We start from the raw sequence: 11,651 nt of genomic DNA on the forward strand, positions 1-11,651 counted from the left end.
AAAGAACAAATATTTCATGTTCAGATGCGTAATTAATCGTATTTCTACCAATCCTGTCGATCTCACCATAAAATCGCTTGTGTTCGATTTTATGGTGAGAGACAGGCTAGCAAGATAAACATGTTCTGTTTTGTTGTTGTTTTCTGGTCTTTCTTTGCTTATCCACCAGTAGATTCGTGTAAAATCGACTTTGCAAACAAAACGAGCAGCTTCATCGGATGACAACGAGATACCACAGAGAAAACTGTGCAATAATATCACAGCTCTCATACCCGCACCCACCCACCCCACAGATCAGGACTGCAGTGCTTTTAGGTTAAAACTGTCTCGTCCTTTGCTGCAGTGCAATCCCCTTCGCTGCACGCAGCCGTCGTGGCGTGACCGTCAGAGTCCTGCGCTGGACGGCCGCTTCGCTGTTTCTTGCTTCCCGAGGCTCTGAGTCACAGACACGCCAACATGTTTTTGGGCCGGGGCTCCTCAAGAAGAACTGCGGGGCTCTGGGACATCTGCAATGCAGGAGTCTAAATTTAGCATCAGAGGTTCGGGGAGAGGAGGAGAAGGAGAGACAGACACGGAGACAGAAGAAAAGACGAGAGGACGGGAAACAATGACGGCGCCGGTGTTCTGCAACAGAGGTCCACTTGTTTCACTGCGCCAACTTTTCCCTTAATTACTCAAAACCGCCAATCCTGTTTGTTTGTGTGAGCTGAGAATTAAAAAAGAAAAAACAAAAACGACAGCTGAAAACTTCCTGGTACGAAGAAAAACAGTAGAAATCACACAGAAAGTTAGACATGAAGACCATTAACCAGGTTTCCATGAACCAAATGGCGCAAATTGGAATTACGAAAAATAAATTCGCTTATATAAATAGTAAATTTCTAAAAAATAATAATAATAAAAAGTTTCTAAAAAAAGTTTCTGAGCTAGGATGAACTGTTTTTTTCGGCCGCATGGAAACCTGTTTTTTACTCACACAAGTCAGTTATCAACAGCCGGATTTTACTACTGGTGAAAACGAGAAAAGGGCAAGCGGAAGTAGGAGGATGACGGTTTGTTTGTGGACCCCCTCCCCCCTGCCCAATTGTAGCTGACTCTCAGAGCTCTGACAGCATCACACAGTTAATAAAATGTGTGCCATTCCAACGTGTTGAATCCATAAGTTTTCTGTAAAATCACTGACTGGTTTCCCCAAAATGCCACATCCCAAGCCACTCGAAGCTTGTTGTTCCAACCCCTGAATCAGAGGCCGACGTTTCCTCTGCAGGCTGATTGATGCTAAGCGCTAGCACCATTAGAATTATGAATATATATCCCATGTAGCTGTTTACATCGGTCACTGCCATGATTTTTAATGACTTATCCTGTGAACAAGCTTATTCACACAAAGTTCTAATTTAATTTCTTATTTAATGGCAACACTGCAACTGTGTAATTGTGTGTTGTTGTTTTTTTACATTAGCAGAATATAGACAAAGATTTGTAATGGAAACGCAACTAGTGCAGGTGTTTTAGTCTCCACAAAAGGAGAAACTCAACATCTCCAGACTGCAGCAGGAACGCTGCGCTGCGGTTTTATGGCTTCATCTCAAATTGTCCCCGGAGAACAGAGCGGAGGGAGAGGTTCCATTATGTATGCACCTGCATAACAACAAAATCTGCTGACAGCTGCAGCTGAGGATGCACAGCAGATGAAGGACGAGCCCACAGAAGGTCCAGCCGGGACCACCGGCCCCTTGCGGAGCTGATTGGACTCTAATTTTCAGTAAACATGCTCTCTGAACCGGTCTGTGCTGAGTCAGGACTTTCTGTGTCACTGGAGGGAGGCGACTGTCAATAAATGTGGACTCAGACAGCAGAGCAGACTGCTGACAGAAGCACCGCTTCCCGTCCTCCTTAAGGGATCCAGGGTGTGGTCCGAGGCTTTCTGTTGGTTTCATCCCGGCATCCTGCAGATTCAGGTCCAGATCTTCATCCATGTCCCGGTGGGAAATTAATTTTACAGCAAGTCACAGTGAGAACAAGAGAAACAACAACAATTAATATTTACCTATTCAAGACATGGCACTAAATTCCCGTACTTCAACTGGTGGAGGTTAAAAACTCGAAAACTTGTCGATCAAAAACATAAGAGTGCCGGTGTGACTAAAAAGGTGAACAATAAATAAACCAATTAATACACAATACTTAATCTGAAATCCCTCAATAAGAGGCAAAAGACACAATTCAAATTATTTACAATTACAAACTGTTCCCATCAACTACAAGATTAACAACTTCACATAATCAAGAACAGGATGTTACTACTGGCGAAAACCATGAAGAAGACGACAGGAAGTGGTAGGAGGACGATGATGCGGCACGTTTTTTTTATAAATGACTTATCACGTGAACTACGTTATTCATGTGTGATTTTAATTGCGTTTTTTATTTAACGGAAACACGGCAATTGCAAAGCTCTGTTTTTTCGACAGTTGCGTAATATTGACAAAGTTGTTTTGTGCACATTGGTAATGGAGACGCAGATACTGACAGATGGAGTAGAATTAGTTTGTTTTCAAAGTGTGAGAGTCGAAAAGGTCACAAATTCAGACATTCACAATTTCTGATAAGGCAGTTTTTATCTCTTACACCAAGATTTCCTGACAAGCAAATCAAAGTAAAAGTCAACATAGATCCAAGATAAAATTTATAAGATTATACACATCAGAGTTCTGTCTAAGTTGAGTTTTGCCATTTTCCGAAGACACAAAATACTTTGTCGCAAAGTATTTCTGTGTTTGCATGAAACTTTGGCTTATTGCAGCAAAGTTTACTTCCTTCAGTGATAAAAAGGAGTTTCAGGTTCACTCCCACTTTGACTGGAATAATTTGATAGTCAATAATTTCTTAATACCAATAAAAACAATTCTACTTTCTCTGTCATATTATTTCACTTATAAGAACTTGTTACAAGTGAAATAACCTGTCAGTGCAAATAGTACTTATTTCATCAATAGGAGTTACTTACAGAAAACAAACTCCTGCATCTGGCTGAAAAGTTGAGTTAGCCTCAGTTTAAGTGTACTAAGATATTTACATCTAGAAAGTGGAACAAAAACACTGTAAGATTTTTTAGCTCTAGTGGCCTTTATTTGAAAGTAGTTAAACAGGAAAGAGAGTAATGAGAGAGGGGGAAGACATGCAGCAAATGTCACCAGGCCGGGAATCGAACCTGCGACCACCGCCACAAGGACCAAGGCCTCAATACGTGGGTTGTGCTTTGCCCCTGCACCACCACAGCATCCAAGATTTTGTGTTTTTGCAGTGCAGGTGTGATAATTGAGATCTGAAAGCTTTTACTTACAAATTCATTCCTACCTGCACTTAATGAAAATGTACTTGGATCTGTTTATTGCCAAAAACAAACACTCTCCACTGTGCCAAAGAAAACTAAGAACACAAAAAGTAGCATAGTCACAAAGAAAAAAAAAAATCAGGTTGTGATTAAGTTGTTGCTTTTGACAGCTATGCTGGTGCTGGAACCTGCCATCCATCTGGCTCCATCCGGTGTGGGCGCCGGCAGACAGGAGCAGGGATGAGGCAGCAGGAACAGCCTGAAGACTTTATCCAGCTTGCTCAGGAGCTATCGACTGCAGCCTGCGAGGTAATGATGCAGGCTGTGGAAGGAGCTAGACTGGAAAAATAATTTCTCAACAATTTCCTGCCTTTTTCTTACTCTGCCATGTGCAGTGGGTAAAATGAGTTTACAAAGTTGGTTAGGAGTTTGTGTTAGAAAGGCTAAGAAAATAAACAGAACATGTTTCAAAAAGTAACACAACTCAGTCTGTGTTAATTGATTAAAATGATCTGAAATGTAAAAAGTAGCTGCTCCCTTATTGATTTATCCAGAATTACCTCCCCCCCGCCCCACTTGGTCCTACTAGTTGTATGATACGTTGTCAGTGTGTGTGGACTGAAAATGACCTCCGCTGTCCAAAAACTGTGGTTCATCACAGTTAAATTCTGCATCAACAAGAGACATAATATGTTCACACAACCGGGTTTGGGTCATTTATTCCTGAAAAGCGACAGCGTTATGTAAAATTTACTCTTTTTTTACTCACATCTTTCAGTGAACGACTCAGGAATTGCTCCATAAAAAAAGATAAAAATAAAAATAAATTATCATCCTGCGAATTTCCGGAAGTTCTTGTCAGTTCTTGTTAGCTGGTAGTGTTTAGTCACTACTTGCCACATTCTTTCAGACTAAACTAGATCAGTCATATCACTACATGGCGTTTAAAAAATTAGATGTAAACAGCTTTGAAAAAAAAAACAAACTTTTTTTGTAAAACGTTTTAATATTTTTGATCGTTTTTATTAAACTATAAACACAAATAGAGTGGAGAAAAGTTTTGTTTATTAAATGTCTTTATTTGGCTTTGAGAGGAAACAGCAGCATGTACAATCACAGTTGTTTAGCAGAATCTGGAAAGTGTCAGCAACTCCTCTGTCATACCGGGAACAACTGAAGTTCAGGTGGAAACGAGTTTTATTTTACTTTCTTTTATGGTTAAGGCAAGGTTTTTTTTCTTCTTCTTTCTTTTAAATGTAATTTTATTTCTTTAACTGAGCACAAAACAAGCAAAAAGTCTTTCTCATCCAGCTAATATTCAAGCTCCAGGCATCAGGCCATGCATTCAAACCAGTTGCTTGATTCATTTGCCAAAACAAAACCTGGGAAGACAGACGAAGAACAGCAGCGATGAAAAACGTTTCAGGGCAGCGTGAGAGAAAGTTATGGTGAATATAGCCCTTATTTATGACTCTACACCTCAAAACCCATCATCTAACCCACTCTTTATATATCCATCTTAACTAAACAAAGGGGCTACTGTGTTAACATGAGATTAAAAAGAAAATGCTTTTCTTTTTCAGTGGTATGTAGCAGATTCTTCTTGACAAATGAATCAATCAAAGGTAGGGATCGGTTATAATCCCCTGCCTCCCAAAAGAAATACACAGAGCAGCAGTTAAAGCTTCACATTTTCATCCACATGGATGCACACAGCAGCAGCGCTCCTCCTCTCTTACACACTGCACAGCCTCACACACACACGCGCACACACACACACACACACACACACACACACACACACACACACACACACACACACACACACACACACACACACACACACACACACACACACACACACACATCTTTCTCCAGGCTCAGGCTGCAATAAATAAAAGCGGGACGAACGCAGAACTGAGTGGACTGAAATGAGTCGGAGCGCTTGAAATGTGGGTTTGGGGGGAAAAAACTAAATCCTAACCCACATGGAAGCATTCTTTGTTTTTCTGCTAGTATTTCTGCCTTAAAGCTGACATTCACATTCAGGACCGAGCTGGTGGGGGGGGCGGGTGCTCTATGATAAAATCCTTCCCCAACTTGTATATGTAAAAATCAAATAGCACCATAATAGTTGGACTGGCTGCTTCACATGCTCCAGGATCTGTGCGTTTGTCTTTCAAAGTCTGTGTGCTGACTGCGGTGTTACCTCTGAGGCGGGCTCGCTGTTTGCTAATGTGAATATGGATCATCTGTGGCACATAACGCAGGAGGAAACATTCACACCTGCTTCTCATTTTTTACCTTATTGTGGTAAACATGCTAGTAGCCCTCTGTACTTCAGAGACGTGGAAACGGTGGACAGTGGACTGAATAAATACTTGTTACCATTTTACAGCTCGCTAATGCTATACTTCTCCTTCTAAAGTGATCCCGTCTGACCCGGTGTGGACGTGGCAGGCATTTGGAGCAGGTGGATGTGTGTGGATGGGTGGGGGAAACTCGGAGGGTGATGTGAACAGGAAGCAGACCCAGAGGTGATCGGTGGGATGAGAGATGAGTTATTGATGCTGATGACGACACAAACTGTTTAGCTCTTGCTGCTCTTCCCGGTGGAGCTCTCCTTCTCCTTCTCTTTCTCCTTTCCCTTCTCCTCCTTTTCCTTTGGCTTCTCCTCTTCCTCCCCCTCTTCCTCTTCTTCTTCTCCTTCTTCCTCCTCCTCTTCCTCTACTTCTCCCTCACCTTCCTCCTGCTCCTCTGCCTCTTCTCCCTCCTCGCCCTCCTCCTCCTCTCCCTCTTCCGCTTCCTCCTCCTTCTCCTCATCTTCTCCTGCCTCCTCTTCCTCCTCTTCCGGCTTGGGCTTCCTGTAAGCTCCGAGGGCGTAGGCGCGGGCCGATGTGTAGGACAGACCGGGATAGCCAGACTGGACCATGGCGCTGCCCACCGAGCTGAGGCGGCACTCCTCGCCTTCCAGAAGCTTCCTGTACAGACAGAGAGGCAAACGGGTGAGGAGGGGGAGGACGACGTCTGCCTGCAGCCTGGATTTGGAGTGTTTCTCATCTCAGTATGTTTCAAAAGAAGAATACAACTGTCATGTGATATGAAGGATGATTGAAAGCTTTCCCATCAGAAAGGTTGACTAAATACCTCTTGTTTCACTTAAAGGGGCAGTATTATGTGTTTTCCAGCCACATCAAATCATTTTGTAGGTAACGATGTTACCTTCAGTAGTTATAAAAATCCTATATGTATTAAATATGACTTAAAAGAAATTTCACTTCGTAATCAAACGCCTGGAAATTGGGCCTCTGTCTCTTTAACAAATTCCACCTTCCTGAAACTCCACCTTCAGGAAGTCGTGACAACATGGCTCCTCTATAAATTCTTTAACAACGTTTTTACCAGCATTGCACTGAGAATTTGCTCCTATAATGAGCTCAGCAGATGCACTTTTCCACCAGGTGTTTGCTAATTGCTCCTGGCTAGTCTGAAGGAGCTGAGTGGGAGAGTCATGGGGGAGGGCTGCTCTGTGAGGCGGAAACTTGGAAACTGCAGTTCTGAGGAGGAGCTGTGCCTCAAAGGTGGAGCTAGGTCCACCCAAGTGTTTTGCACAGCTGAATGGTTATCATGTGAGATTAAAGGGTTTCCTAAACATTCAAGAAAGAATCAAAGCAACACTCCAGGTATGTTTTTGATGAGGCAATGACATTATAACATGGTGTAAAGCTACAAAAAAGTCAATTCTAAATAATACTGATCCTCTAAAAATGTAGCTGCAAAGGTAAAAGTAAAATTATGTCCATAACCTTGATGTCTCAATTGTAATTAATTACAAATTCATATCTAACTTTGCAAGCTTGGAAAATACAACTGATAGGCAGCTTATAAACAAACCATATCATAAATAATGAAAGAACAAGTGTCCCAAAAATATTCCGCAGCAACTAGCCAAATATTAATTGTTGATGAACTGTTGTTGTTGTTGTTGTTGTTGTGATTTTTTTTCCACACTGCCTCTCAGGCTTTGCTTTTATGGGCCACTACTTGTTTCAGTTGAGAACAATGACAAAACTGAACAAAACCAGACCACACATCACCTCAAGTAATAAAAAACATCACATAAAAACAAAAAATGGGAGGATCACATAATTCACAAGTACAATCAATTGAAATCAGTTCTACTTGGCTTACATACTCAACTTAATTGGTAGGAACCTTAAAAAATGTATTGTTGTAGAATAATCCATCCTCACAAATACAACGCTAACCTGCAACCATTACTTCCTGCTGTTTTAAGTTCTTATCTAAACAATAAACCATGTAAAGGAACCATTAATGCTTTGTAAGGGATATGGATCGGTTGTAAGGAAACTAATCTGACCTGTAAGCGGCGATCTCGATGTCCAGGGCCATCTTCACATTCAGCAGGTCCTGGTATTCACGCAGGTGACGAGACATCTCTCCCTTGGTGCTCCGCAGGGCAGCCTCCAGCTGCTGGATAGTGTCCTGCACACAACCACAGATACAAAATGAAATCTGGGTCACAGGGCTTCATCTTTTGTGGGGTCCCAAAGACTTTTCTTTTCTTTCTCTGTTTATTTATTTTTACAAAGGTGTGTTTTGAAAACACTGTACTTTATGTAAAACAGACAAGCAGATATCAAGTGAGTTGTATTCATTTTGGGGTATTTTTATGAATACACACAATATTCAAGTATTTCAAAATTATGAAATTATGGTCAATTTCTTTGGAAACAACATGGAGTTATTGGCCGGGGGACATATTAGACCTTTCATGCATCATTTAATACCTGCTGATATGTAAGACTGTGTGTTAATGGACTGTAATTTGCATTAATACAAAATGTTTTTCTGTAGTGGATAGGGCACCAAAACTGCCTCCAGCCCAGGGGCCCATATCCTCTTAAATCAGGCCCTGACAATAAACTTAAGCTGTTAAGTGATCCTTAATAAAACGTTTCTTAATCTATGTTGCTAAGTGATTGCCTTTTTACGAACTCACCTCATTCGATAAGCAATAAATAATTCACTTACTTGCATCTCTCCAATTTCATTGTTGTGACGGTCTTCCATCTCGCCAATCTGCCTCTCCAGGGCTTCGTTGTGGCCCCGGAGGGCCTCGATCTCCAGGGTGCGGGCTTGCACCTGCCTGCGGTACTCGCTCAGCTCCTCCTTGGAGTGCTTGATGGCATCCTGGTTGCGTGCGGCAGCCTCTGTCACAGTGGCAAACTTGGAGCGGTACCACTCCTCGGCCTGGACCTGGTTCCGGGCCGACAGGTTCTCATACTGAGCCCGGATGTCCTTCAGGGCTGCAGCCAGGTCCGGTTTACTCATGTCCATCTCCACTGACACCTTGAAGAAGGAAAGAGAATAATAATAAGTCCCAGCTGCAACATGAACTCTGAACCCCAGAATCACCAGACTGCTTCATAGCTGTTATTTCACTGATTTCAGGTTCAAACATTTAGGAAAGTAAAATGTTTCAAAGTCACTGACACTAAATCATAACTTTGCCTATGCCTTTTTCTTAAAAACAAAAAAAAAAATAAAAAAAAAATAAAAAAATCATATTAACTATTTTAGTTTCACTTGAAAATATAAATTTAGAGACTGTTACATCAAACCTCAGGATTAAGACATACATTTTAAGTTCAACCATTTTAGCAGTGTGGAGGCATCCCAGGTGACTGTTTAAGGATGCATGAGGTGAGCTGTGTGCTGATCCACTGAGCTGATGCAGGACAGATGGATGGGCTGCTGACTCAGACTCCCTCTGCTGCAGAAAACTGCAGTCGACATCTTGTATAGCTATCATCCCTTCCCTGCAGGGCAATGTAAAAACTGGACTAATCTACCCAGCATCCATTACTGCTAATCACTGACTAATTTAGCTAACTGTAGCGCATATTGTCACTTCTTTTGTCACATTCTGCCTGTGACAAAACTAGACTATTTTACTTTACCTAGTTATGTCTATATATATATATATATATATATATATATATATATATATATATATATATATATATATATATTACACATATGATGAGCTAGAATTAACTTGCAACTTTTGTTCATCTGTAAATTTCTGAGCTGTGCTGCTGTCGCTTGAAATGGAGTCGCATACTTCACACAGTCTGCGCCCCGTCGTCCCAGAGGACGACCACACCCCTGGATTTACCAGTTATTATTCCGGATTGTATCCGCGCTTTAAACCCTCTGACATTAATCAACGAGAGCGAGCACTTATTAAATCTCCCTCGTTGTTACTTTATCGATTTAACAACTTTTAAAGCTATTTGTCTCATTATATAGAACGCTACACGCGACGCAGCAGGATATGAAGATGGTAAAATTCATGTAAATTGTAAACTGATTGTGTCAAGTTAACGATTTTTGATTAAAGGAGCTGCGTGAGGCCGCGCGCGCGGCTGCTGCAGCGCAGGTCGCTAGCTCTGAGGAGGGCGGGACAGCGCGTGGTGCTGAAACGGAACTGCAGAGTCATCAATTTCCCAGTGCAGCAGTGCTCATAGTGAAGGACTCAGTAAAGGAAAATGTGTTCAAAACTCCTACAAGTTAGACCTCACCTGGTCGCCTTCTTCCTGGTCGCTCGAGCAGGATAATAACGCATGATTTTGGTGGTTAGCTAAGCTAAAGTCATTGTAAAGACCGTGTAAAATATTCTAAATGTGATGTAAACTCGCAGCGCGGTCTGGAATATTAAAAAGTGCGTCACAACGCCGATATATTCTAAGACTGGACGTCGATGGGACCTTAACACTGTTTTGGCGAATGCTCCTTTTGAATTAAACCAGAATAATGTGTGGAAAACGGAACCTAAAGAGTAAATTTAGCCCATTAATTTCACCCTAATCTCCTTTCATCCGCATTTAAAACCTTTTATCGCTGTAGGCATTTTCTTTGCACGTTCTTCTTTTTTCCTTTTTAGCAACTTTTCTTGTGTACCTGCGTTGCCTGCAGGGACGCCTGCAGCTCCTGCAGCTCCTCTTCATGAACTTTCCTGAGGAAGGCGATCTCGTCCAGCAGAGACTCCACTTTCTTCTCCAGCTCCAGGCGGGCCAGGGTGGCGTCGTCCACGTCCTTCCGGTAGCCCTTCAGGGCGCTCTCCGCCTCCTCGCGCAGCCTGCTCTCCTCATCCAGCTTCTCCCGCACGCGCTCCAGCGTCTCGTTCATCTGGACGCAGTCAAGGTGCATCTGGCTCTTCTCGTGCGTCAGCTCCTCCACGCGCGCCCGCAGCTCGCGGATCTCCTGCTCGTAGAGCTCGTGCAGGCGCGACGGCTCGTTGTGGCGCTGGCGCAGCAGCGTCACCTCGGCCTCCAGGACTTTGTTGTGCTGCTCCAGGTTGTGCACCTTCTCGATGAAGGACACGAAGCGGTCGTTGAGGCCCTGCAGCTGCTCCTTCTCGTTGGTGCGGATGATCTTGAGCTCGTTGGTGACGGCGGTGGACTGGGTCAGGTCCATGGCGGAATCCTGGATGGAGGAGAAGACGCGGCCGGGAGCCGCCGTCCTGCGGTAGGTGGCGGAGGAGACCGCGGAAGGGGAGCCATAAGTGCGGTGGCTGCTGCGGTATCCTGCGGAGTGCAGGCGGGACGGGCTGCCGCCGCTAGCCAGACCCACACGACCTGACCGGGGCGCCTCTCCGAAGATCCTGCGATAGGAACTGCTGCTGTAAATGTCGCTGGAGTAACTCATGTTTCCTTTACTTCAGGGGAAGAGAAAAGAGAGAGGAGAGAGAGAAAGAAAGCGCAACTGTGTGTGCTTGTGTGTGTGTGTGTGTATGTGTGTGGAGCTCAGGAGTGTGTGATGGAGAGTGCGCGGGAAGGACAGAAAGTGAGATGCGAGTGATGTCTGGCCCGGACAGGTGCTTTTATAGTCGGGGCTCTGCGGCGCATCATTTGACGCAGTAGCAGCGGAAGACGGGTGGGGGGGAAACCTGCGGGCTTTTGCAGAAAGCCTCCACCCTCCTGGGAGACTCCCAGACACCCATGCAGCTCATCCCATCTTACACTGCAGTTCCTGAACACACACACACACACACACACACACACACACACACACACACACACACACCACACACAGTTTGCATTCGGGATGTTTTCTCCATTTTTTTTTTTTTGCCAAACTTTTCATATTATAGTGGGGTGCTTATCTCACTGTGGTGATCTAGAAGTCAAATCGCAGATATGTTTTTTTTTTTTTTTTTTTTTACCTTTTCATGTCGCTTTATGATCTACGTTGTCCACTGGCGCTGCAGTTTTCTCTGCTGCTTTGC

General features: G+C 43.5%; 1 protein-coding gene across 1 annotated transcript; it reads right to left on the bottom strand.

Annotated features, from left to right (window-relative positions):
* Positions 1-4,395: 4,395 nt before the first annotated feature.
* Positions 4,396-11,416, bottom strand: neff1 (neuronal intermediate filament family member 1). Its single transcript, XM_088009090.1, has 4 exons — positions 10,325-11,416; positions 8,393-8,710; positions 7,719-7,843; positions 4,396-6,318 (listed from the first exon to the last, which is right to left on the bottom strand). The coding sequence occupies exons 1-4, from the start codon at positions 11,069-11,071 to the stop codon at positions 5,928-5,930; spliced, it is 1,581 nt and encodes a 526-aa protein (XP_087865216.1). The 5' UTR covers positions 11,072-11,416; the 3' UTR covers positions 4,396-5,927.
* Positions 11,417-11,651: the final 235 nt, after the last annotated feature.

This window comes from Poecilia mexicana, unplaced genomic scaffold (genome assembly GCF_051168715.1).
Source record: "Poecilia mexicana isolate PSO_F unplaced genomic scaffold, ASM5116871v1 scaffold_9, whole genome shotgun sequence".
Classification (NCBI taxonomy): Eukaryota; Metazoa; Chordata; class Actinopteri; order Cyprinodontiformes; family Poeciliidae; genus Poecilia; species Poecilia mexicana.